General features: G+C 45.3%; 4 protein-coding genes across 4 annotated transcripts; 3 read left to right on the top strand and 1 right to left on the bottom strand.

The window, feature by feature from the left end:
- Positions 1–2,235: 2,235 nt before the first annotated feature.
- AOL_s00097g39 (uncharacterized protein) lies at positions 2,236–3,421 on the top strand (the record flags this gene model as incomplete). Its single annotated transcript, XM_011125872.1, has 4 exons — positions 2,236–2,272; positions 2,339–2,453; positions 2,512–2,876; positions 2,937–3,421. 4 exons carry the CDS (start codon positions 2,236–2,238, stop codon positions 3,419–3,421), a joined length of 1,002 nt encoding a protein of 333 aa, XP_011124174.1.
- Positions 3,422–5,948: 2,527 nt separating this feature from the next.
- On the top strand, positions 5,949–9,645 carry AOL_s00097g38 (uncharacterized protein; the record flags this gene model as incomplete). Its single annotated transcript, XM_011125871.1, has 5 exons — positions 5,949–5,972; positions 6,056–6,160; positions 6,252–6,497; positions 6,572–6,986; positions 7,061–9,645. The coding sequence occupies 5 exons, from the start codon at positions 5,949–5,951 to the stop codon at positions 9,643–9,645; spliced, it is 3,375 nt and encodes a 1,124-aa protein (XP_011124173.1).
- A 3,349-nt stretch (positions 9,646–12,994) lies between these two features.
- On the bottom strand, positions 12,995–14,802 carry AOL_s00097g37 (uncharacterized protein; the record flags this gene model as incomplete). The annotated part of the gene is made up of 3 exons (XM_011125870.1): positions 12,995–14,197; positions 14,563–14,676; positions 14,710–14,802. The coding sequence occupies 3 exons, from the start codon at positions 14,800–14,802 to the stop codon at positions 12,995–12,997; spliced, it is 1,410 nt and encodes a 469-aa protein (XP_011124172.1).
- Positions 14,803–17,881: 3,079 nt separating this feature from the next.
- Positions 17,882–19,004, top strand: AOL_s00097g36 (uncharacterized protein; the record flags this gene model as incomplete). The annotated part of the gene is made up of 3 exons (XM_011125869.1): positions 17,882–18,409; positions 18,471–18,872; positions 18,939–19,004. 3 exons carry the CDS (start codon positions 17,882–17,884, stop codon positions 19,002–19,004), a joined length of 996 nt encoding a protein of 331 aa, XP_011124171.1.
- Positions 19,005–23,159: the final 4,155 nt, after the last annotated feature.

The raw sequence follows: 23,159 nt of genomic DNA, 5'->3' as shown, positions 1-23,159 counted from the left end.
GTATGGAGGCAGAATATAAGAAATCTATGAAGTTATATGGTACTACCATGTATATTGTGCTATAGGGGGGATTTCGAAAAGATTATCTGGAAAAATCGCCTATAAGGCCACGCATAGGAGTCCAAGAAAAGAGCTATAGTTAAGGCATATATATAACTAATGGACGGACAATTTTCCGTCTAGATTGATTTACACTGTATACATGGGGTCTAGTAGTTATGAGGTTGGGGCGTGTCGCATGACAGGACAAACTTGTTAGACGGAGTGCAGGCGCATATGCAGGCGCGGCGGTGCACTTGTAAGTTGGTCTTTAAGATATCTTGTTGTTATATATGTTTCTAGGCTTATATATGCGCGCATCTTGGACTCGGGATTATTAGTGTTAACTTCGAGAAGCTATATGGCAAAATTAATTACTGTTCTACACCCGAAGTAATATCGATATATGTATTCGAATATATAAAGCAGTGTATGGTTTAAATAAGGGGTGGAAGGGGGAGGAATATATCTGTTTTACATTCTAGTTGGTTTTGAGGCTAGGTATGTTTATGTAGGGTGTTATCATTTTGGGAAGTTCGACGACAACTGTGAGTGTGGCACCTCGGATATGATTAACGAAAGGATAACACTTGTATAGAGCTTGCTGGCGTGCACGCATGTATGCATGTTGGGTATTGAGGCTATGGTGTACAGTTGATCGAGGAGTCTGGTGACGGCGAAACAAGCTTAAATTTGGTGTTGTATGTTGTATTCTGCCATGAGGCTATAACGTTAGTTACACAGACAGGCGGTGACCAGATCGATCCATGCATGAACCTGTTGCATGTTGGGATACAATCGACTGTCTCAAAATCGCGTCGATGCGCACGTAGGAGTCAGAAGCTTTCAGGCAGAAATTGTAAAATTAGTATCGATTGTGAAACTGACTGCTCTTGTCGATTGCGTGGCTAGGTTTTTATCTTCCAATCTTTCACATAGTGTACCATATCGCCATTCATAAATTTAGTTTTCATAGTTAACGTCTAGAGTTGGCACTGTTTAGGATTCGCAATAAAATACCTGTATGCAACATATACCGCGTGCTACATATGTGCGAACGCAACTTACAACATTGAACCCGAAACGCTGCGTCGTGTCGGTATGGAGTAGCGCCCGCCCAAGTAAGGGATTAATATTTTGGGGGCTTTGGGATATCTAATGAGTTCTAGATTGTAGCTAAAGTAAAAAAGTTCGGAAATAAGGCGGGTATTGACTTATAATTAGTCTTGAGGCCATGTTCATGTGCGAGGCTACAGTTAGTAGCAGGTAGTATACTACAAAAGAAACAATACCTGTTATTCTTACATGTATACAAACAACAGTACTAGCTGTATAAGTTGTCGAAGCTTGCATCTGGATACGAGACTAGCTATATACTATGGCCTAGTAAGCTAGACGAAATGAGGTCTACAACTGGATTATATTGATTGTATAATATTACAATAGTTCTAGAATCCTTGGGGCATTTGGATAGTACTTAGTTTCATATTGCAGACGCGGGCCATACAAAGGATAGTACTATACTAAAAACTCTAACTCGACTAGCTTCCTCAGCTATCTAAGCTTATAAGATATATATATCCTCCTTAGGCATTGCCTTTTGCTTCGCCCACCTCTTTAATTTTTTGATCAACATACCTGAAACCAGGCCAACCATTATATATGCGCATAATAAATACAGGTTCTTTGTTTTCTAGAACATCGTAACGTATGTATGCCCCGATTTTCAAGCCACAATTGTACAAGGATCATCACCACAGTGCTCTCGACCCGTCCGAGTTGAGGGGGCTTCTTGCGTTGTAGGTGTTGCATTTCGTGCAGGCCAAATGCAGCCTCGTCACCAAAAACCAAAATGTGTTGTCCACATGTGATCTGTTTGCCGTTTCCCGTATTTTTATTTTTTTCTCTCCCAGCGAATCCATCTCTTCCTCTTCCTGACCAACCAACCTCATCGCCACACATCGCCAGCTCGCAACTTAGACCCTTCGACCTCAGCCTCATTTCTTCACCGTCGCCGTCCCTCACTCTCGTCCGGCGGCTTCTACGGCCGATTCTTCTACTACGCGTCTTAGCTCGGTCTAAGACACTTTTACGTCTGTTGATACTAACTTTTAGTACATCTCCGTGATTACTTGTTCATATTGCATTGATCAGCCTTGTTTCACTTGCCACTGTCAACATCTCAACTTCGACACGATGGACTACGAAACTGACTCCCGTGGAGGTTATGGCGGTACGTGACTTTTACCCTTATCTATTAATCTGCCGTGTTTTGACGCGTTTTATTGACTCTTGGTAGATTCTCGCGATAACTATGATCGGGATCGCTCTGGTTCGCCCCGAACTCGCAGCCCCGACAATAACACTCGTATGAGGAGCCGAAGTGCTTCTCCAGGAGGTCGTGCTGATGCTCGGTATGACGATATTCCTTCATATATCATTCAGATGACATCATACTTATGCATTCTTTAGTCCCGATCCGTCTGACACGACTGACCGTCGCGACAAGGACGCATCACCGGAAAAGGACGGCTCCAGAAATACTGGTACTAACCTTTTTGTTACCGGCATCCACCCTCGTCTTACCGAAGAAGATGTAACCCGTCTTTTTGGCAAATATGGTGAAATCATCAAGTGCAACATCATGGTTGACCCTCACACTAAGGAGTCCCGTGGTTTCGGATTCGTCAACTTTGCGCAGTCCGACCAAGCCGATGCTGCTAAGGATGCCCTCCAAGGAGAGGTCTACGAAGGCAGGACTTTGAGTATCGAAAAGGCTCGTAGAAGTCGTCCTCGCACTCCTACTCCTGGAAAATACTTCGGTCCTCCCAAGCGTGGTATGTTTTCTTCCAAAGGCAGTTGATTTTGCCAACAACTTCTAATAGTGTCAATGTTAGACGACTTCCGACGTGGGCCTCCATCTTACTCTGGTCGTCCATACGGTGGATCACGCGGTGGTGGCAGCTACCCACCTCGAGGTTATGAGGAAGACCGTTATTATCGCGGCGGCGGCGGTCGCTACGAATCTCGATACGACGACCGCTATTACGGCAGCCGTCGTGAGCACGGAGATGATTATGGCCGTGGCGGCATTGACAGATATGCCAGTGGACGTGAAGAAAGGTATAGTGGTGGCGGCCGAGAGGAACGTCGCGGTGGCGGTGGCGGAGGTGGTGGTGGTTACTATGATCGTGAAGGTGGTCGCCCTCCATATGAAGGTGGTCGTCCTCGTGATGGGGCCGCGGCTGGAGGTGAAGACCGTTACAACAATGCCGCCGCTGAACCCGCCAGTGGGCGTGGCGGAGCAGAGCGCACCGGTGGTGGTGGTGGTGGTGGTGACCGCGGATATTATGACCGCGAAGAGAGGTATAGCAGACGCTAAATGCAGATGATCTGGTCCATATGTGTGTGAAACTTCTCGTCTTGGATTAGGGAACTATCCGTCTCCAAACACGACAACTCTCATGTGCGGTATTCGCGGTTTGCAACCTCTTTTTCAACTTGTGTCGGGCTGTTTTACGCCATTCACGCCAGACCTCTTGTTACTGCCGCCTTCCACTATTCTTTCAGTTACGGTTTACAGCATCTATAATCGCTTTTTGTTATTTCCTTTCCGCAGTGTAGTTTCATCATCACCACTATTCTTACTACGGACCCAACATGTTTCCCTCGTCAGCATCTCCGACCATTACGACGTTATCTGCAAAGTTTGCTCGGAAATGGTGAGGTATACACTAAAGTCCTTTGTTTTTTTTGTTTTCTTATTTTTCGTTTCTCCTTGCACATGTTTATGGTTTCTTCCTCATTCCCCTTCTATTCCTAATTATTCGGTGACGTTGGTGTTTCGGAAAAGGGCTACAACAAAAGGACAAAAATACTCGCTGGCTACTAATGACTCTACTGAATTTTTTTCGTCGCATCACACAATCCACACACAAAAGTATGGCTTCCGTTTTAATACAATAACCATCATTCTTTATATACGACGTGCCCGTATGCACCGGTGTTCGACAGTTTCGAGGTTTTCGACAGGAGATGCAGACATGTCAGTTATAACGCGCGCTTCATGTTTGTATTAGTATTACGCTGTTCCTTTTCAACCATGACTCCTATTCTTCCCCATCGCCAGTCTGTTTCAAAATCAACAATTACCTGATGCACAAAAATACACCTAAATGGCGGTTAATCGATTCCTTCAGCGGGAGAAGATATCACAATTTCAAGATACACTGTGTTCGGCTTCTAACGCCTACAGATGAGCGAAATATATAAAAAAAGCGGCAAACCTTTCGTCACCCAGATAAAAAAAAACAAGAATAGAAAATGACAACTAATTGAACCGACATTACATGATCATCCGGTTCTGTGATCCGATGATTCGGGGGCACACGTAGGATTTCAGTTCCTGGCGATGACCTCTAATTGTACAACTGTGCGACTTTTTCTCCCCCTGGCCGTCTTATCATCGGTCTGGTCAGCTTTGATTTCTTACCGCCTCTAAAAAGCGTCCTTGGCCGGCTCACAGCCTTGATCTCGACCTTTCTTTTTTGAATATTCAAGCCGTTCAAACCAGCCTTCAAGCGAACTGTGAAAGAAAACAAGAAGAAAAAAAGAAATACAAAACCAGAAGACGTTAGGCTTGGTTCTCCGGTGATGCAGCCTTTGCAATCGTCACATATTCTCAAGGGCGCCATTCCTGTTTCACGTCAAGAAGCCGAAGGGCGCTCGGACTGTGCCGTTACGTTGCGTGGACCCGCAAGTACTATTACGGGCAAACAACCGTGCACACATACTCCAGATACATAGCCTCGACCCAATACACCCAAGAAATGGTCACTGAGACTAACGCATGGCAACAACGGGAAGATGGTTCTTACTGTTTCAACACGGTTCCATCCACTGCCCGGGATTGTTATCTTCCTTGTCGCGAATAATTCGAATATTGCAAGACAGTGGCTTTTGTCGAGGCTATGAGTTTGGGGAAAGCCGGGCTTTCTTTGCCAGCGGCCAAGCCAGCCTTGTCTAGACGCCGAGACAAAGTTATTGCCAGAATTTTAAGGTACCGTAGTAGCAGCATATATTATTCTATTAAGAAAAATAATTTCCGGTATAAGAAGATACAGATATCGCGATCCGTGAGAATGTTAGAATGTAATGTAACCGGTCTAGCTTTAGTTCTTTCCATGCATACATCGTAATACAAGTGAGCCCAATGAGCTAAAAGCTGGATTCTGTAGCTATCGTAAATTTGGATTCGAAGATTCAGTGTCGCGTAACGCAGAGGTTTGTATCACTATGCTGCCTGAAGTATTTGTCGCATGCATGTTCTCCGTGGATCTATAGATATGCTATGTGTACGCACACTAAGATACATGTAGTATATCTATCGTATTTTATAGATTTTATAGCCTGAAGGGGACTAGATACCGGCAAAATTAATTATAATCTTGATCAATTAGATATGATAATAATATCCTTTACAAGACCCGAATCGATGCGGTTGAATTGAATCGAATTGAATCGGATTGAATTGGATTGATTTCATGAAGGAAACGTGTCGTTTGCGGGTGCCAAGACTCAGCGCTTGTCAGGTCATCGTCGCCAGGGACGTCACTCAACACCAACGCCCAATTTGCCCCATATTGCAACGGCTGCAGCTTTGTGTCAACTCTGGCTTCTATCATCTGTCCCCATCCCATCAACATCAACATCGGCAAAGACATCGAACGTCGAACATCGAACATCGGCATCGGCATCATATACTCGCTTCCATGGCTGTCACCTCGTAGCCTTTTTCACTTCAAATCGAATCCCTGCCGTATACGTACCATTCCCTTCCGTATTTCGCGGTCAACGTTTAAACACACTAAGCCCTCTAGGGCAGAAGTCGCTCAAGACTTACCGTCAAGATGCGTCTTGTAGCTTATGGAGCCGTATGATACCAGTCCCCTTGGATATCAAATCTATGCCGAGCATTTGAATCAGTACTAACCGGTGCATCCGTTTGCTGTTCTAGATCAGTACGCTGGTGGCTTCTAGTGTCGTCTTGCAGGCTTTCCACCAACGTGCCAATTTCTATTCTGCCTGCGTCCATCTTGCTCAATCCAATGCCTGCGTTATGGTTTGTACTACTCTATCAATTTTCTTATACACACTTACTCAATAAGTGTATATGTATCTGCCAAATCTAATTGGAGATTTCTTTTTTTTAGATTCTTACGAACTTTGGTTTCTTTATGACCCTCATGTTTGGCAAAATAATCCAAAAGATTTTCTACGGTCCCCTTCGCGCCGCCGAAGTTGAGCATCTATATGAAAAGGCATGGTACGCCATTACGGAAACATGTCTGGCTATGACTATATTTCGCGACGAGTTTCATAGTGGATATGTAATGATGTTCACGATACTGTTATTCCTGAAGTGCTTCCATTGGCTGGGTAATGACCGGGTCGATTTTGTTAGTAATATACATCCTATATATCGGAGTAGTACCTTAAATTTGCTAACAAATACCATCATGGGGGGTCATAGATGGAACAAACTCCACCGGATCATCCGTATCTCTTTCACATCCGGCTAGCGGGTTCTTTAATATCGCTGCTTCTCCTCGACCTCGTCCTTACACGACACTGTATCCTCACTCTAATGCAATTGCCGAAACCGAACATGCTTGTCATGTTCGCCTTTGAGTTTGCGATATTGGCGGTAGCTGGTTCGGGTACACTCTTTCGGTATCTCATTGCAGTCGCTGAAAGAATCATCACACTACGGAAGACCAGGTTGTATAGGGAAAGAAGAACAAGAGTGTTGCAGAGGAGAGTAGATAGGGGTATCATTTCTGAAGAGGAAATGAGGGATATACTTTTGGAAGAAGAAGAAGCTGGAGATGTGATTAACGCTTGGGAAGGAAAGGCTATTTTCCTATTTACAATGGAAATCGCAACTGGTAGGTTTTGATGTAGCTTGGTTTTGCTTGGAGAGGAGCTCTTGCTGACTTTTAAATCTTCTTTTCTCGCATAGATCTCCTAAAACTATTGATTTACCTCGCATTCTTCGGGATTGTCCTTATGTTCTATGGATTACCACTCCACATTGTTAGAGACGTCTACATGACCCTCCGATCTTTCATCGGAAGATGTCGGGATTACATTCGGTTCAAGAGAGCGACACAACAGATGAACTTGAAGTATCCTGACGCAACCCGTGAGGAAATCGATCGCGAGAATGTATGCATTATCTGTCGTGAGAATATGAGGGCCTGGAGTGATACACCTGAGACGGCGGCACAACAGGCAGAGCTTGTTGACGAGGAAGATATTCCAGATGACAGAATGAGGCCGAAGAAACTACCGTGCGGACATGTACTCCATTTAGCATGCTTGAAGAGTTGGATGGAAAGGCAGCAAAGGTGTCCTACTTGTAGACGGCCGGTACTTGAAGATCCCGATGCACCACAAAACGGCCAAGGAGCTGGCGCTGCCCAGAATTTCGGGGGCAATGCACCACAAGGGTTCCCACAAGTAAACCAGCAAGGACAGAACCAAGGACAGAATCCAGGTCAAGGTCCAGCACCTGGGCAGCCAGGACAGCCAGGAAACGGACCTGTACGTTTCGGACTCAATATGTTTGGCGGTGGTGGAGGAGCCGGAGGAGGTTTTGTTCAGGCTTTGGCAAGGAATTTAGCTCAACGACAAAACCAATTTCAACCGTTGTTCGATCAGAATGCTCAAGGGGCCCAGCAGAATCAACAAGGACAACAGAATGTACAGGCACAGCAGAATCAACCGGTACAACCGGTACAACAGAATCAACAGCCTAGGCAGCCTGGACAACCGAATCCACCTGCACAGCAAAATCAGCCGGCCCAGCCCAGCCAGCCAGCTCAACCAAACCAGCCGGCACAAGACCAGCAGGCGATGAACTATGATATGGCTACGATTCTGTACACCCGCTTAGCAGAACTAATGAGAGTGACAGCGGATGATATCGTACGACAACAAAATGTTTGGAATGGGGTGTTAATGCAAAATATCGGAGACCTGACCGAACAACTAAGGCAGACCCAGAGAGCTTTGGCTATGGATCGGCCTGGATTGGCTGGTGTTATGACAGGTCATCAAGATGGTGCAGAGCAAGCCCAAGAAGCCGCTGGCATGCCCCCGAATACATTAAACGAGCCAGATATTGCTCCGTCGATTCTTACGACCCCCCATGTCACAACTTCATCTTTTACACCAGCCAGCAGATCCAGTGCCAGCCCATCTCAAGCCGGTAATAATAACAGTATCAACCAGGCGCATCCTCCCGGTTTGCAACTTCCCCCGGGGTGGTCGGTTATCCCGTTGTTGCCCATGACCCAGGGGACCCCGGTTCCCAGCGGTTTTGCAACACCTCAACAACAACAGCAGGGTGTTGTCTACACCACACCATCTCCCCTTCCTCATCAACATCATCATCACCACCAACCATTACACGGAACATTCACCTCATTAGCTACCCACGACTCTTCGGCACGACCATCAGCACCATCCGGTTCGAGACCAGATATCAGCCTTTCGGACTCTGGAATTCGAAGACGTGGTGTCCAAAGACAGTATTCCAACAATCTTCACACATACCACAGCATGGCTTCTCCACGTCGAGAGGAAGCTAACCCATTCGCTTCATCTCATCAAGCACCTACCTCACCTCCTACAAACACCACTGATAGTACCTCTGGAATCACTTCTTCCTCTTCTCCTTCGGGTCTCACAAGGAACCGGCAAACAGCAAACAACGGTTTGAGCAGCATTTCGTCACCACCACGTCAAATGAACAACTCACACAATCATCACGGAACGTCATCGTCTCCATCTCGTCACGGTTCCATCTCTTCTACCTCTCGTGAGGTACTTGAGCGTCGCCACCGAGATGCCCATTCACCTCGACCTGGATCCTCAAAACTTTCTCCAGCTGGAAGCGTCCGAAGCACCCTCTCAAACAACAATACCCATAATAATCCTACTACCGATTCTTCAGCCCGACGAGTCTCCTCTCCGATGGGCCTAGGTACAGCTACTGGGAACGGACGCCGTCCTGAAAATCCACACCTTGACACTAGTGCAGAGCATAACCACCCCGTCGACTCTACCCATGACCCAACTCAAGGCCGTTCCCCAGTCGAAGAACGCCGTCGTGCATCTGCCGGTGAGATCCTACTCACCGAAACGGATACAGCTTGGCCTGTTCCATCTGCTCAATCTGGTAGTGGCCCTGCTAGCGAAGGTAGCCTGTCTCCGACTCCATCCCTCCCATCATCGCGAGTTGGCAGCATCAGACGCAATCGTCGAAGTAGCGGAGCTGGATTGACGGCGGCTATGGCTACTGGTAACGGAAGTCCCATTGGTACTACAAGCATCTTCAATGTCATTCCAAAGAGTCAAGCTAGTAGCACTGTTGGAAGCCCTGTCATGGGACACTCGTTGGGCAGGTTCGATCTCGGAAGTCCGACTAGAATGAGCCTTGATAAAGGGAAGGATAGAGACGATTCTGGAAATGGAGGGGGTGAAAGCGATGCTAAGGAAAGAGGAAGAAGCAGGATCAAGGAAGAAGACGACGAGACTTAAGCCTCATCTCTACTTTCATCTTTATCTCTTCATTTCTCTTAGCCTTCTTTCTTCGTGGTTTACATTTTTTACTTTTTAAACATGGCGTTTATGAGCCCCTGCTTTTTCATATTTTCTAGCCAAACGCTAGGCGATGAAAGATTCTCTTTTTTCTTCATTGCCCTAAGAGAATATCCTTTCTCTCTCGCCTCATGCTCCTTCCTCTGACTGGACAAACTTGCAAAGCGAATGGCAAGATTCCATTGACTGTTACTAAAAACCCCCCACTTACTTTTCATGCATGTGTTATTAACTATTATTAAAAGCGTGAATTATATTTTTCTTTCCATTCCATCATTAAATTCCCTTTTTATTGCCAATTCCGGGCTTAACTGGCGAAGGACGTGGGCGTGAGGGTTTCTTCCTTCAACATACCCCGCCATGAGGCTTGGGCTATGATGTGATATATATTCTTCCCTCTTACTACCGCCTCTCTCTTTTTCTTTTCTTTACTACACAACTACTATGGCTGTCAACTCCATTCTATTCTTTACAAAAGAAACTCGCCGCTTAAGTCGTAAATTTTGTTACTACTCTGGTAATGGTCCTATAATTAATTATGAAGCAAGCGGTTTGTAGGTTATTTAGCAGCCGGTGAATGAATTAGAATTAAAAGAGGAAATATTCATTGAAAATTGTTGACTCCTATATATATATATACATATATATAGGCAGTGATCAGTTTAAATTTACTTTTAAGGGGACTACGAACTAGGTACTTAGAAAAAAAATATGCCGTGGGTCAACGTGATGTAAATGGTTCAATGGTTATAGATATGGTTAGCTTTGTGCTTGGAGATATATTTATATCGTGATAGATGAATATTTTCAACGGCAAACAGAAAAGGAAAGGGGAGGGAAAAGAAGACGAAAAGAACTATAAACCAAACAAGGACGAAGGCAAGGGGGTAATAAGCCGGGAGAGTGGGAGGGAGAGTGGGAGGGAGAGCAAAATGAGAGCAAGAGGAGAAGAAGAGGGGAGGAGAATATATATCTATTTATTTCCGAGTAGATATATAATAACGTAGATTGAAATAACAGACCATATGTTGCCTCCCGAGTGATGAGGCTCGAGGGTAGCTGTCTAGCTCCCTTTGTTTTGTAGAGCTGATTTGATGAGGTGGGACCGCCGTTTTATGTATTTCTATCACCTGGTGAAGAATATAGTGTTAAACTGTCTCCACCAGAATAAGTAGCATCTCGATGCGAACTGTGGTATTTTTGAAAACGGGCTTGCGTTGCTGCTTCAGCAAGTGACTTGGTTGGTGGGGGTTACATCTCTTTTGATGCATTGGGAATATGGTGAGCCTTCTTAGCTTAGGATATTATAAATTATGGGCGTTTCGTAATCTAGAATAGCTTATGTTAAGTTTTGAGGGTTACATAAGTATGGAAGAGGGAGGTGGGTGCCTACTATATTATCTTAACTAAGCTCTATCGAAGTCCTCCCAGCTCTCGCTTTGTTCTGTTTAGGAAGGGTCGGGGAGTCTCAAAGCTGATACTTCAGGGCCGGAGCCGTAGGTCCGTAGTCTGGTGGTATTCGAGATATGCGGTCGCGGCTTTTTCTTCCTCCTTATGTTAGCTATCGAATCAAAATAAAGGTCAGGGTGGCACAAATCGATATACACCAAGAAATGAGAGTTGCCAGCCCTTCTAGCGGTATGTTTTAGTTGTCGAAAGGCTGAGGTCGAATTATTCCCTTGTCCACGGGTACTTAGAGTGTTGAAATAAAAGTATGTTAACTTGTAAGGATAAGACGTATATAAAGGGATGCAGGACCGACAGAAAGAGCTGTCTTCTTTTTGTCACATGTATACCTCCTTGAAAGGTATTCGGGGCCCCGGACCTTCCGTAGGTGAATGTTTGATTGCTTGAGAATGGCCAGCGGCTCAGGGTAGGATTTATTGGCCTCGTCGAAGATATGTCGGCGTTCTGCTAGAGAAAGTATATTAGAACGACAGTTATTAACCTAGCTGTTCTTGATTTCGTATCTCTCCGTGATGATGGGGTACTTACCATATCCGGCCATTTTAAGATCGCTAGGCCCCTGATGAGGATGGAGTCGTCTGAAAAAAGGGCCGGGGCCCGAAGATAGGCTGGAGGGGTGTTCAGACCAAGGGTAGGTGGATAGAGGAAACAAAGAGGAAGGGTCTGGAGGGTAAGGAAAGATGGATAAAAAAGGGTAAATAAAGTCGGTAGAGTAGGCTTCCCAAACAGTTCCGCTCGAAATCAGCTCCATACGTATATATATAAAGTATATGTATGCCCGCTCTGCGCATGAGGCCATGGATAGGGTAGATTGTTTTATAGATGGCCCTTGATATAGTTGAGCTTGCACCTATACGAAACACTCTACGTTCGATTCAGATACCCTCTGTGGCCTCTTGTAAGTAAAGTTGACGTTACGAGAGAACTGGGAAGCTAGATCTGGGAGATCGAATGCGGTATAGGCCAAGAGTGGCGACAGCCATAAAGCTACGGCTATTCTGGGGAGTTATGGAGGTTAACTTACCGAAGTTGACCAACGCCATAGCATCTTTGTGTTCGAACCAAAATGATCATAGATAAATGGATCTGATAACCAAAACAAAAGAAGAAAAAACAAAAACCGTGTTCTTCCCCCATTTTATTTTTTTGCGGGCCTCCTGGGTCGCCATCACCACATAGTTTCCCAAGGGATTTTTTCATTTTTCAATTTTTCAATTTTTTTTTTATAAAATCGACAACGGGATATGTTGAAGCAGAGACCCACCTCCCTCCCTGTTTGCTGGGTGGCCGACAGCAAACAGTCTGCTTATGACCGGGGTGTTCATTTGGGAAAGCCCGGTCCCCCACCCGCCTCAGCAACGTAGTTCAAGATACTTTGATGGAAACAGTAGTGTTAGGAATTCTATATGGTTGACGTCCCTCGGCTTCAAATTTTCGTTCGGCCGGCCTTTCAGACCACCTCGAAAGTCCGCTCACTAAGAGCGTCTCCCGCAGTTCCGAAATTCAGGCTTCACTACTCACGAGTTGCAAGGATAGATGTCTCTCGTACTTCACCTATATGCTTGAAGGATATGCCCCGGGAAATAGCAAAGGAGAAGGGCTTATGCGTCATGTTGAGGTCACTAAGACGCAACAAGCCAGGTTCCGGAAGACCTACGATGGACAATCAGTCATAAACCGACTGTCCAGAGTTCGTAAGCTTCACCTGAAGTCGCATCAGAGCATTCTCTACACAGCCTTCTTTAGTCCCTGCCTCCGGTTTGTATCTTTCCCCCGAGGTTTAGGCATTAGGTGCCAAAAACAATGGCGCTCTTCCCGTGTCCTACTGCTGAGACTTTTTGCCCTTCTTGCCCTTCACCTCCTTAGGCCCGGCTTTAGTCTTCTTGCTAACAGGCAACGAGTTGAACTTACACCGACTTGCGTGAGTGTTCATGTCATTAAGACGATTCCATCGTTTTCGGCAACCTTCAGCGCTAAAAGTGCACTCAAACTCCCTAACATCTAACAAAACCCTTATGTGGGAGCTTAAGGTATCGGCTTTTGGAAAAATGCCAGACACCTTTTGGGTCTCTTCAGCCACATAGGTATGTTGGCACCTCCCGAACCGACACAGCCAGTTGGTTTGACCTTGGGGAAGGTCACGCCTCGCCGGCACGTGAGAGCTTAGGACGTGCCTCTGTAAATCGAGTTTGTTGGGGAAAACGCTCCCGCATACGCTGCCATCAGTTTCCGTCCAGCCACAGTTCTCTGGCTCTGCAGAGGCTTCGTCAACCAGGGCCGGAGCCACGGTTTCTGTTGCCAATGCTCGGCTGGTCGCTGCTTTCCGAGCCCTCTTACGCCGCTCAGGAACTGCAGCAAGAGGCTGAGGCTCCTCTCCTGCGCCCTCCATAGTGGCCTCGGGAGAAATCTGTCTCTCCGGAGCCGGCTTTGGCATCGGGCCGGATGAATCCACCAACTCCTCGCGCACATCCGTCATAATGACGTCCTCTTGCTCGTCCTGCTGGACAGGTCGGGAAGCGGCCCGGCGAGCGACTCGACGTCGCTTCGGTTCTGGAGCCATAGGACGGTACTTAGGGTCCGGGATGTCCTCCCTCACCGGTTCCCTCTTCCTCTTCCCCGTTTCCTTTCTCTTTCCCCCGGCGCCGTTCAGGATCTTCTTCGCCCTGTCCAGAACTCGTTGCGATTCCGGGCCCACTTGCCAGAGGAACTTATCTCCTACCAACAACGCCTCGTCCCTCTCGGCAGTGAGTAACGTCCGGCCATATCGCACGAGTTCGTACATATAACGGGGTAACCAGGTATCACCCCGTAAAAACCCTAGGCGAGAGATTTCCCTCCCTAGCTCCCGTTGCGAGGCCTTTTGCCATCGCTTTCTCTCGTCGGCCCTGAAAAACAAGAGCGTGTCATTGGCATGAGCCTCATAGCTGTAGCCGTTTTGCAACAGCCACGCTACCTCCTCAGCCGTGAACCTCTTGCAAAAGTCCCATGGCAGTGAAACCGCCGACGGGACTTTTCCTTCCCCTCCCTGCACGCGTAAGAAGAGTTAGCTTAGCCTAAGGTACTTTGATTAAGGATATCCCCGTAACTATCAGAAGGGGAACGTTTCACGCTGTGTTGGACGTTGTAGCTTCTATAGTCCCGAGATTAATCGCTGGAGCAAAATAAACCCATAGACACGGATTGGAACAAAATATACATCTACCTTCAATCTTTAAGAGGGAATTTAGGGCCACAGGGCTGAAAACCAAGCAGAAGAAGGTAAAACAGGCAGCACAGAAGGTATGTTCCGTCTACAAGACAACTTATACGCTACAGAAAGTTCGGTGTAGAGAGGCAACGAAGCTTCGACGCGTCGAGAAGTCGAGAAACAAGCAACTGATTCTTACTTACCTTAGGGGGAGCTCTAGTCAAACGACTAGACAGGAACCGACGATGTTGCTCGAAAACGAGCTTGCTATCCCGTAGATCCGGGGCAATGGATCCGACCTCGTGCCGGAGAGCATGCTATGCTCCCCGGAGCGGGTCGTCACCAGCCACCGGGTCGGGATAGCATGGTGACTGCCTGTCAACCAAGGTTTGTGCACGCTGCCTACTCCCCTTGAGTGGCATTGTGCTTGTGGTAGCCGTCATGGTGATCGTGAAGATGGTAGTGATAGTATTGGTGGTGTTAATGGTTCGAAAGTTGACAGGGTGGTGAAGAGAAAAGGAGAAGGAGGAAATTCTAGGAGTACTTGAAGTGGAGGGGCTTTGTAGCCGTCAAATTTTTAGAAACGCAAAGCCACAATTGAGCAACTCAAGCTGGCCACCAGGCCAACCTTTGAATGTTTATTTTCTTTTGTGGCTGAGCCATGTACAAAACATCTCTTACCTAGTATGTAATACCTGAGCAAGTGTTGCAGTATTAATGTCTATTGTTGTTCCATGGGATAAACAGGAACTCGAACGTTGCTGCCCAGTTTTTTCGACAGATTATAGAGAATCATAACAGCCTGGTCTCGTATAACAGCGTTCATCATTAACTTAAAACTGCGAACATAACTACTAGCCTTAATGGCTCAATAGTTCCCACAAGTATTGATGTCGTTGAGGAGTCCGGCAACGCGACGAGACAACCGCGATCATGACCCGAGTATTTTTATTTTGGAACAATGTGTTGTTGTGAGGTTTTAAGTGTTGTAGATTGTATTGTCTAATCTTATCTTTCTTATCTAACCTAAAGAAGCTAGCGGCATAATGAGCCTCCAGATCACGTGGTAGTTTTGAAGCTCAACACACGGCTCCCTGAAATGGATCAGATTTCCCGGATTTATCTTTGCGCCAGAGAAAAATGAATCGTCTAAACCGTATGAAACCCTAGTCTTGTATTAAAACGCTTCGACACGCTGGTGATATATCTATACTGGCTATACACTGTATAACAATTTAGCACAGGTACTATTCAGTCCCCAACAATGCTATTAGATTAGTTATATAGATAGTCTTAGTGCCACCTGTTCCATCCATATAACGACAACATGCTTCCTTGATAACGTGTTTAGAAAGCATAAAGCTCAATGAAAATGCAGTGTTATATTTTCTGTTCTATGTAAAATAATCATAAAAAATGAATAGAAAACAATGAAGGATTGAAAATCCTGATACTTGGCACTCAATCCCTGGTGCGGATCGGGGCATCATATATATCTAGGTAAAAGATGCAAATAGAAAAAAATATCCTTTCATTGTATATCTTTACCGAGCACGACATTAATATGCTAGAGTCGTATTTGCCGAATCTTGCCACTCATAATCACGAAAGGGCTAGATGGCCACCTGATTCCTTTATAGGTCTCGCAATATGTCGAATGGGTTGTAGTGTTGTATTTTTATAAGCCACAACAGAGGCTTGCGTGCGGTCATGTGACAAGGGACATTTGGGGGCTAAGTTAGGTACTCAAAAGCACTTGGATGGAGGGTCGAGCCACTTGCATTAAGAGCGTCCTGCAGACTACATGATCGATCTGGGATGCCCAGCAGACCAAGTAAGTATAACGAGATCCCTCCTCGTTTCTGTTCTTCAGTCTTGGAAGATTTTCTTTGATCTAACTTATTCTTTTAGTTTGCAGACGAGCTGTTGCCAGCTAAGCCATCGCTATGGCGCTCAATCTCCAGCTTTGCATCGGCCAGCCGCAAAAGCTTCAAATTTGGCTGCTGGCAAGAGAAACCCAAAGAAAAGATGCATTCGCAACCTCATATCGAGAGTGACATGCTTGATGTCTACATCCGATAGCGAACGGCCTCTTCTTGAGGCTAAATTAAGCAGGAAGATTCCGTGACCATTCGATTTGATCAGGCCAATCCCTTCCCACCCAACCGCCCAGCTTTGTAATGACGAAAAAGAGCTGCACGAGGCCAACATCCATGCCACCCAGCCCAATCCCGATTGGGACTGGCTCGTACCTGAACAGCTTAGCTAGGGGAAGAAACATGTCAAGAACGACGAGCTACCTGTGTTTTTGAAGGAAACGCCGCTTTGTAAATGTATCCGGCTCTTCCTGACGGATGACCTTGGGTTCCCAGTTGGCCTTTTCCTTTTAGCTGTTTGATGCCCCTCTTTCGGTTTTCTTTCCTGAATTCCAATTTTCCCTCCCATACATACAATTTCCCATACCACCGCCGTCCTACCCACCCTTTTTTCCCGCCCATCAATTTTCATTGAACGAAATCGGCTGCCATAGCTTTGTTTCGTACTAACCCAGCTTACCCGCTAACACTCCTGGCCCCCTCGAACAGTCTGAAGGCTCAGCTTCCCGTCTTAAATAACCCCAATTTCTCAGACCTTCAATCCAAATCTTCGCCTATTCAACAGAAAAAAGCGGATTATTCTTAAAATAATCTTAAAGGTGTTCCATTTACATTCTGGGGAACAAGAAGCAATAATTAAATCGTTAAATCCGGACTCCCCCCCCCTTCTTTCAACATATGTAAGTGTGTTCCTGCTTGGGATTTACTGCCCCGTCTTCCACCTCCGATCTCCCGTTCCCGTCTTTATGGACAGTTTGTGTGCATTGCTTGTTGTTTGCTGCTATCTGCTTGTTCGCTCGGGTTTTTGAGCTCCACTCGCTAAAGCACCAATTTGCCGATGCCGTGTAGTACTGCTGGTCACCACCACCCTTAACCTAAACATCCTGGTTTTTTTTCTGAGCTTGGATCAAGTCGAGACGAGACAAAAAATCGAATCTAGATACTCAAGAGGAAGGGAGGATTCTATATATACAGCCACATATACCTAGAGAAAACTCGAGTATATAGTATATATACAACTCAAGCTTCCTGCTTGGATTCGTATCGTAGAAGTCGCTTCTAGTTCCTGTTTCTCCGAGTTATTCGGACAATGCTTCCTCAGAGCAACTGTTCTGCTACATCGTTTGAAACAGAAGCTCTTCCTCGTCGCTACCGTCGAACCGTCGCCTATATCAAACATCTACGCTGATACAAACCTAACCAACGTTACCGCATACTTATAATTCGCCACCACAGTCGCTAAGAAGACCGCTTAAAAGGCTCTTTTTTAACGGGCTTATAATTATATATCTGTCCGTTTAAGATCTGAGCTAGGAATCTCTTCGTGGAGATTAAATCTACTTGCTATTGAAGTAGTTAGCTATAAATCACAACTACTAGGCCTTTAGCCCTCGCTCAGTTGAAGTATAGAACAACCATCACCACAATGTCGATGCTTCTTTCAACATCGTCGTCCTCACCACTCTTCCGGTCCTCAACCTTTGGAAATGCTCCTCTTTCTCCCTCGATATCCCCCCAAAACGAGGATATGATTATGGACTGTCCTGCTTCTCCTTCATTTTTTGGACGAGATATCCCTTCCACACCCACAACCCCAGGGGCGCACCGTTCCTCTTTCAGACCTCCAAATTCAGCCAAGCGCTCCAGACGAAACACGCATGCACATAACGATCCTTACCCCTCTTTTCAAAATCCTCGTCGTCTAAGTGCCATTCCATCCGATAACGAAGTGGAAGCTGCATACCGCAATATGTCGGACTATGAAACCTCGGGCTCGATGCCCGGTAACAACAAGCGGAAGCTTCCTACGAGGAGTGTCTTCCAAGATTCCGGACTGGCACCTCCTCAATTGGCCCCGCCGCCAACTTTTCTTCGTCCACCAGTCCCTACTACTATTGTGAGGCCGAGTGAGGCTTCAGCAGCTGATTTGAACAGGTCCCTTGCACAAGCCTTCGTAAGTAATCCCATTGGTATCTATGTGCTAGGGAATGTGACTAATTCGTTACGTCATATAGCAACTACTCTGCCTCGAGAAGAAGGATGAATCTTCGGATGCTTCTTCCCAAAGCTCTCCGCATGCCTCAGTCTCGACCGCCACCTCCTATACCGAGGACTTCCCATACCACCAAATGACAAACCAATTCAACCAGCCACAATCGGCCCTACCTGATCCCGAAGAACTTTTGAAAGAGATTGTCAGGAACTCTCTCCAGAGCTTGCACGCTCTTCGGCTCGCAAAGGCAATGGAAAGAGATATCAGGTCAAGTAAAACAAGTGTTGATGATGGAATGGATATGGAGGGCCATCACCAACACCACCACCACCACCACCATAATGACCATACGGGCACCGCGATGCAAGTGGTCGCATATCTCGAGCAGAGCGTTAGTACTATAAATAGTGCCCGGCAATACATCGTAAGTTTTATATCATTTCTCCACCATTCATACTTTGTTCTTTGTTGAAGCTAATGCAATCTGTAGGAGTTTGCCGAAACAACTCTTTGCGACAGAAGAGATCAAGTCAGAGATACACTCCTTAAAGACTAAGACGACCATCGTATTCTCTCTGTTCTTGGTCCGTCTCGGGGCGTTTATCGATCTTTGATTTCGATCAGCATGCTACATAATTGTCCGACGCATATAGAATGTGTTATTATGTCCTTTTAGTGGTGGGGGTTGGAGGAGTTTGATCGTTTATTTTCGGCGCAAGATAGGCGATCGCTTTTACGGGTTTTATCGATAGCTACTGTTATCTTCTATGTTTAGTTGTGGGAAATATCGGGTCGGAGTCTTTAATATCATTTTTTTCTTTCTCGACTTGCTTGCCATGCAACTGCTTTATGAATCTCCATTCGTGCTTTTTGTCATTCTCACCCACGGCCTTGTCCTCCGTTCCCGATGTACCATCATCGCGTCGTCGTCATTTGATATACATACCTCCTGACATTTGCTTCTATGTCATCGTTTATGGAGTTTTCTTCCTTCTTCTTTTGATGCTTATTGTATCTTGGGGCCTCGAATGCTTTTCCTGGTGTAAAAAAAAAAAGTGGAGAGGATATGTTCGGTGTCTTTTTGGCTTGTGTCTTCATTTGATTCGTGGAGTTTCTTTCTGTATTAAGCGTGTACATACATATTTAAGTGTATGCGCTGGATATATACCGGCGTACAGTCATTACTCAGAGTGGTACATGCCTGATGAGTCCCTGAGGGTTTTGGTGTTCATACTATACATGTACAAGAGACAGATAACAAAAATTTATTTGAAATTATCATGATATCATAGAGGGGCAATAGCTAATATTTAGTGGGTAATAACGGATCGGAACGGTTAAAAATTGCTATCCAGAGAGCTCTATGGGTTTATTCTAGTATCGCGTATTTGGACATGTCGTGATAATATAACCATCAGATAAGTGTCGAATTTCTTTCCGCCTGAGAAACTTTACTCTTCCGTCATTGCGGGGCCGGGGTTCGCGAATTCGGGAAAAATATAATCTCCAATGCTACTCCGTATGTACTTATTAGTTACCATATCATATCAGGTGTCGATATATAGACTAAATTAACAACTACAGAGCTATAGTAAAGATATTTCTTTGTCACTTCAACAATCAAACTTCACTGCTCACTCGCTTGCGCATTCCGAAACGAGCGTCCGTCTACAGCTCAAGTACCTTCCATCCATATCCCGCAAGTATTGCATCTGCTCTAGAATTTACTCTCTAAGATGATGTCGAACGACTGCAGAAAAGTAACAAAACTGACAGGGTTCAGTCCCTTTTCTTCGGTCATTCGACAAAAAAAAACAAATAGTGGGTCGTCTACAACCAAAGGGACCCTGTTCATGCTTGAACTTTTGAGCCCGATTACCTAGAAGTACCCCACGTTTGCCGATACCAAAACTACTTAGCATTCGGTGTTCAAGACCGCGCGCCTCATGTAGATATGGTATAGATACCAGAAAGCTTGGTAGATAAAGGTACTTTTGGTAGGAAGCATAGTTTGATAGATCCTGCCTGATCTGATGGGATGTGGGGTCAAGGCCGCCCTCTCTTCCCATGCTGAATGCCTGTCGGGACCTGTTTTTATCAGCAAATAGGAACTCAGGCAAAGATCCACCGCCTGGAAAATCCCTGATTTGGATTAATATTGCAGCTTAGAATTGACATGCGTATGGTTATAACCAATTAATAACGAGCTACGTTTCTTTTGGGGGGGAAGGCTCTTTGGCCTTGTAGTATGTACATTTTATTGACGTCGGTGAAGTAACTTTTATTTCTATTCGTTCGAAAAAGCTCAGACCCTTGGAGAGGATTAACTCAGATGTTCCACAGCAGAGAACCTAGGGAATGAAAGAAGCAGGGACCGGTTCTTCTTCTTCTGATAGGGTCGCACGAGGGAGCTTGGTGGGAAGAAGTATTTAATTTGAAAATGCAGATGCAATGCAAGGAAGTCATGCAAAAGCTCATTCGATGCGCATGCGATGCCCAACATTGGGAGAAAAAAAAAAAAAAAAAAACATCCACCCTTAAGCTTCCCTTTGGAAAATCATTTGAAGTATTTAATATTTGTGGCATTCAACAAAAAACTGGAAAAATAACAGCTGTCAATATTGTGTAAAGAACTATTTGGTGACTCCAACGATGTTCGTGCGATCGAAGTATGTCTAGTTTTCGTTCTGCTTGTTTTCTTCAACTGGCCGAAAACTTAAACCAAAAAAAAGGCCTCAGAAGGCTGATGATCATGAGAGTACTTTGCGATGCTGGAAGCCCTCCATCCCGACCCGCTGGTTCCAGGTTCCTCTTTCTTCTCTGCTCCACAAGCTTAAAAAGAAGTGGTCATGTTATACATGCGTTCATCTGGAAAAATTCAACAATTAACTGAACGAAGCGAAGGTCAAACCTCGGAATTCGACCGAATTCCTCCCACGACACTATCCTCAATCTTTCCTAGTGCCCGACACAAAAGGGCCATTAAGCAGCTCTCTTTGCGGGGTTTCTAGTTAGATCGATTGGTGCTTTTTCTTCGAATGGCTTAGTTATTGAAGGAATTAATTAGAAACCCCATCACGAGGCGCATTTTATCCAAGCCCTCCGTAGGGCCCTTGTGATCTATCGGATGAGCATGCCCGTGTATGTATATGATGTACCCGTACTGTATACTAAAAGGCAAAAGAAAAGATGCGAAGGAGATGAGAGGAGGTATTCGATGGCATGCAGGAAGTTATGCAGATATTGCATGCACCGCAGAAGCAGAAGCAGCAGCAGCTCATTGCAAAAAGTGCCTACCTGCTTGACTTACGTAGATATCGAAACAGTCAACTTTAAGTTACTTATTTTTAGAGAAGAGGAAAGAATGTTGGTGACAGAATAAAACATATATGTACCGTATGTATACAATCTCCACTGGGAAGGCGCAAAGAAGTAAATATGAGCCCCCCCGAGTAGATGTATGTAATGTACGAGGTAAAGAACCCTCTTTTTTGGGTTTCTATGTGAAACGTTTGGGAAAAAGACAGGGAAGGTACTACGTAAAGTATGTAAAGCTACCCACGCCAAAGGATTGGACATGGCAAAAAAGGTGATAGATGGTCTGATGGGATGCGATAGCTTTAAAGCTCCGATTTCCGCTCTTTTTTTCTTTCTCGAAGGAAAAAGAAAGCTTAAGCTGGATATTTAAATTGGATACTCTTTTTAACAGCTTTCCACCATTCGATTTGCAATATTAATTTGAAAGTTCAGACGAATATCGAATCCCGATCGACTTTTTGTTCCAACGAATTATCTTCAACAACCTGACTTTCGTTAGCTTTCGCCAGGGCTTCCGGTTGGTGTTCGCTTTTTTCGGGTTTACGGTTCTCTTGACATTTCTTCACTTCGCGCAGCGCAATACCGTTTAAACACGTCTCGTTTGTTATCAATTCATCGTCTAAACCTTAAGGGGATTTATTTTATACTTGATATTGGGTATCGGTGTTTATTATTCTCCCACGATTATACGGGATTTTGAATCTTGTTCTAAACTACTTACTTCCTTACCTGCCGTTCCGTCGTCCGTTTTCTCCGCTCCAGAGTTTCATCTGATCCTTAAATCGCAGTTGGGGAGTCCAAGCGCTTCCTGTTACTGGTGTTTTTAACCGTAATTCTTCCTGTGGTGTTTTTTTTGGTTGAATTCAATACGTATACGCTTCGATTTCTTAATCTTCCTGCTACAGTGTCGAAGGGGTTGTTTCTTTTCTATCGACTCTTTTTTTTCGGGTTTTTGACAGGTTACATACATCCAATCCTTCGCTGTTAAGGGTCCTTTTTCTTTTTTGCCATTTTGCCCTGTGATCTTTTTGGGGTTCCCGAATTTCCCATCTCAAGCGAGATTAAGGCTTAAGACAGGAGCCGGGCCTAGGTGGGTGTTTTAAGGTTGCTTTTCGATTCTCGGCTTTACATAATGATGGGGTTGTGGCTTTGCTAGAAGAGATGGTTACGTTTCCTTTCTGAATCTTTATTTATTTATTTTTTTGCTTGAAATTGAATTAACTACGACAGAGTATCTTTTGTAAGTCTTCCACAGACAGTGCATCTTGTGGACTTTTCCTTTGGGTTTTGGTTTGGCTGTTGGTGTTTTTTATTGCAAAGAGAGAAAAGGGTCCCCGATAGTTCCAGGGGAGTTCTTTCGTAACGGAAACTCTGGGGGAAGAGGAACGTCAGC

This window comes from Orbilia oligospora, assembly GCF_000225545.1.
Source record: "Orbilia oligospora ATCC 24927 unplaced genomic scaffold scaffold00097, whole genome shotgun sequence".
In the NCBI taxonomy this organism is placed as follows: domain Eukaryota; kingdom Fungi; phylum Ascomycota; class Orbiliomycetes; order Orbiliales; family Orbiliaceae; genus Orbilia; species Orbilia oligospora.
The sequence above is the reverse complement of the archived record's forward strand: the minus strand, read 5'-3'. Positions and strand labels throughout refer to the sequence as shown.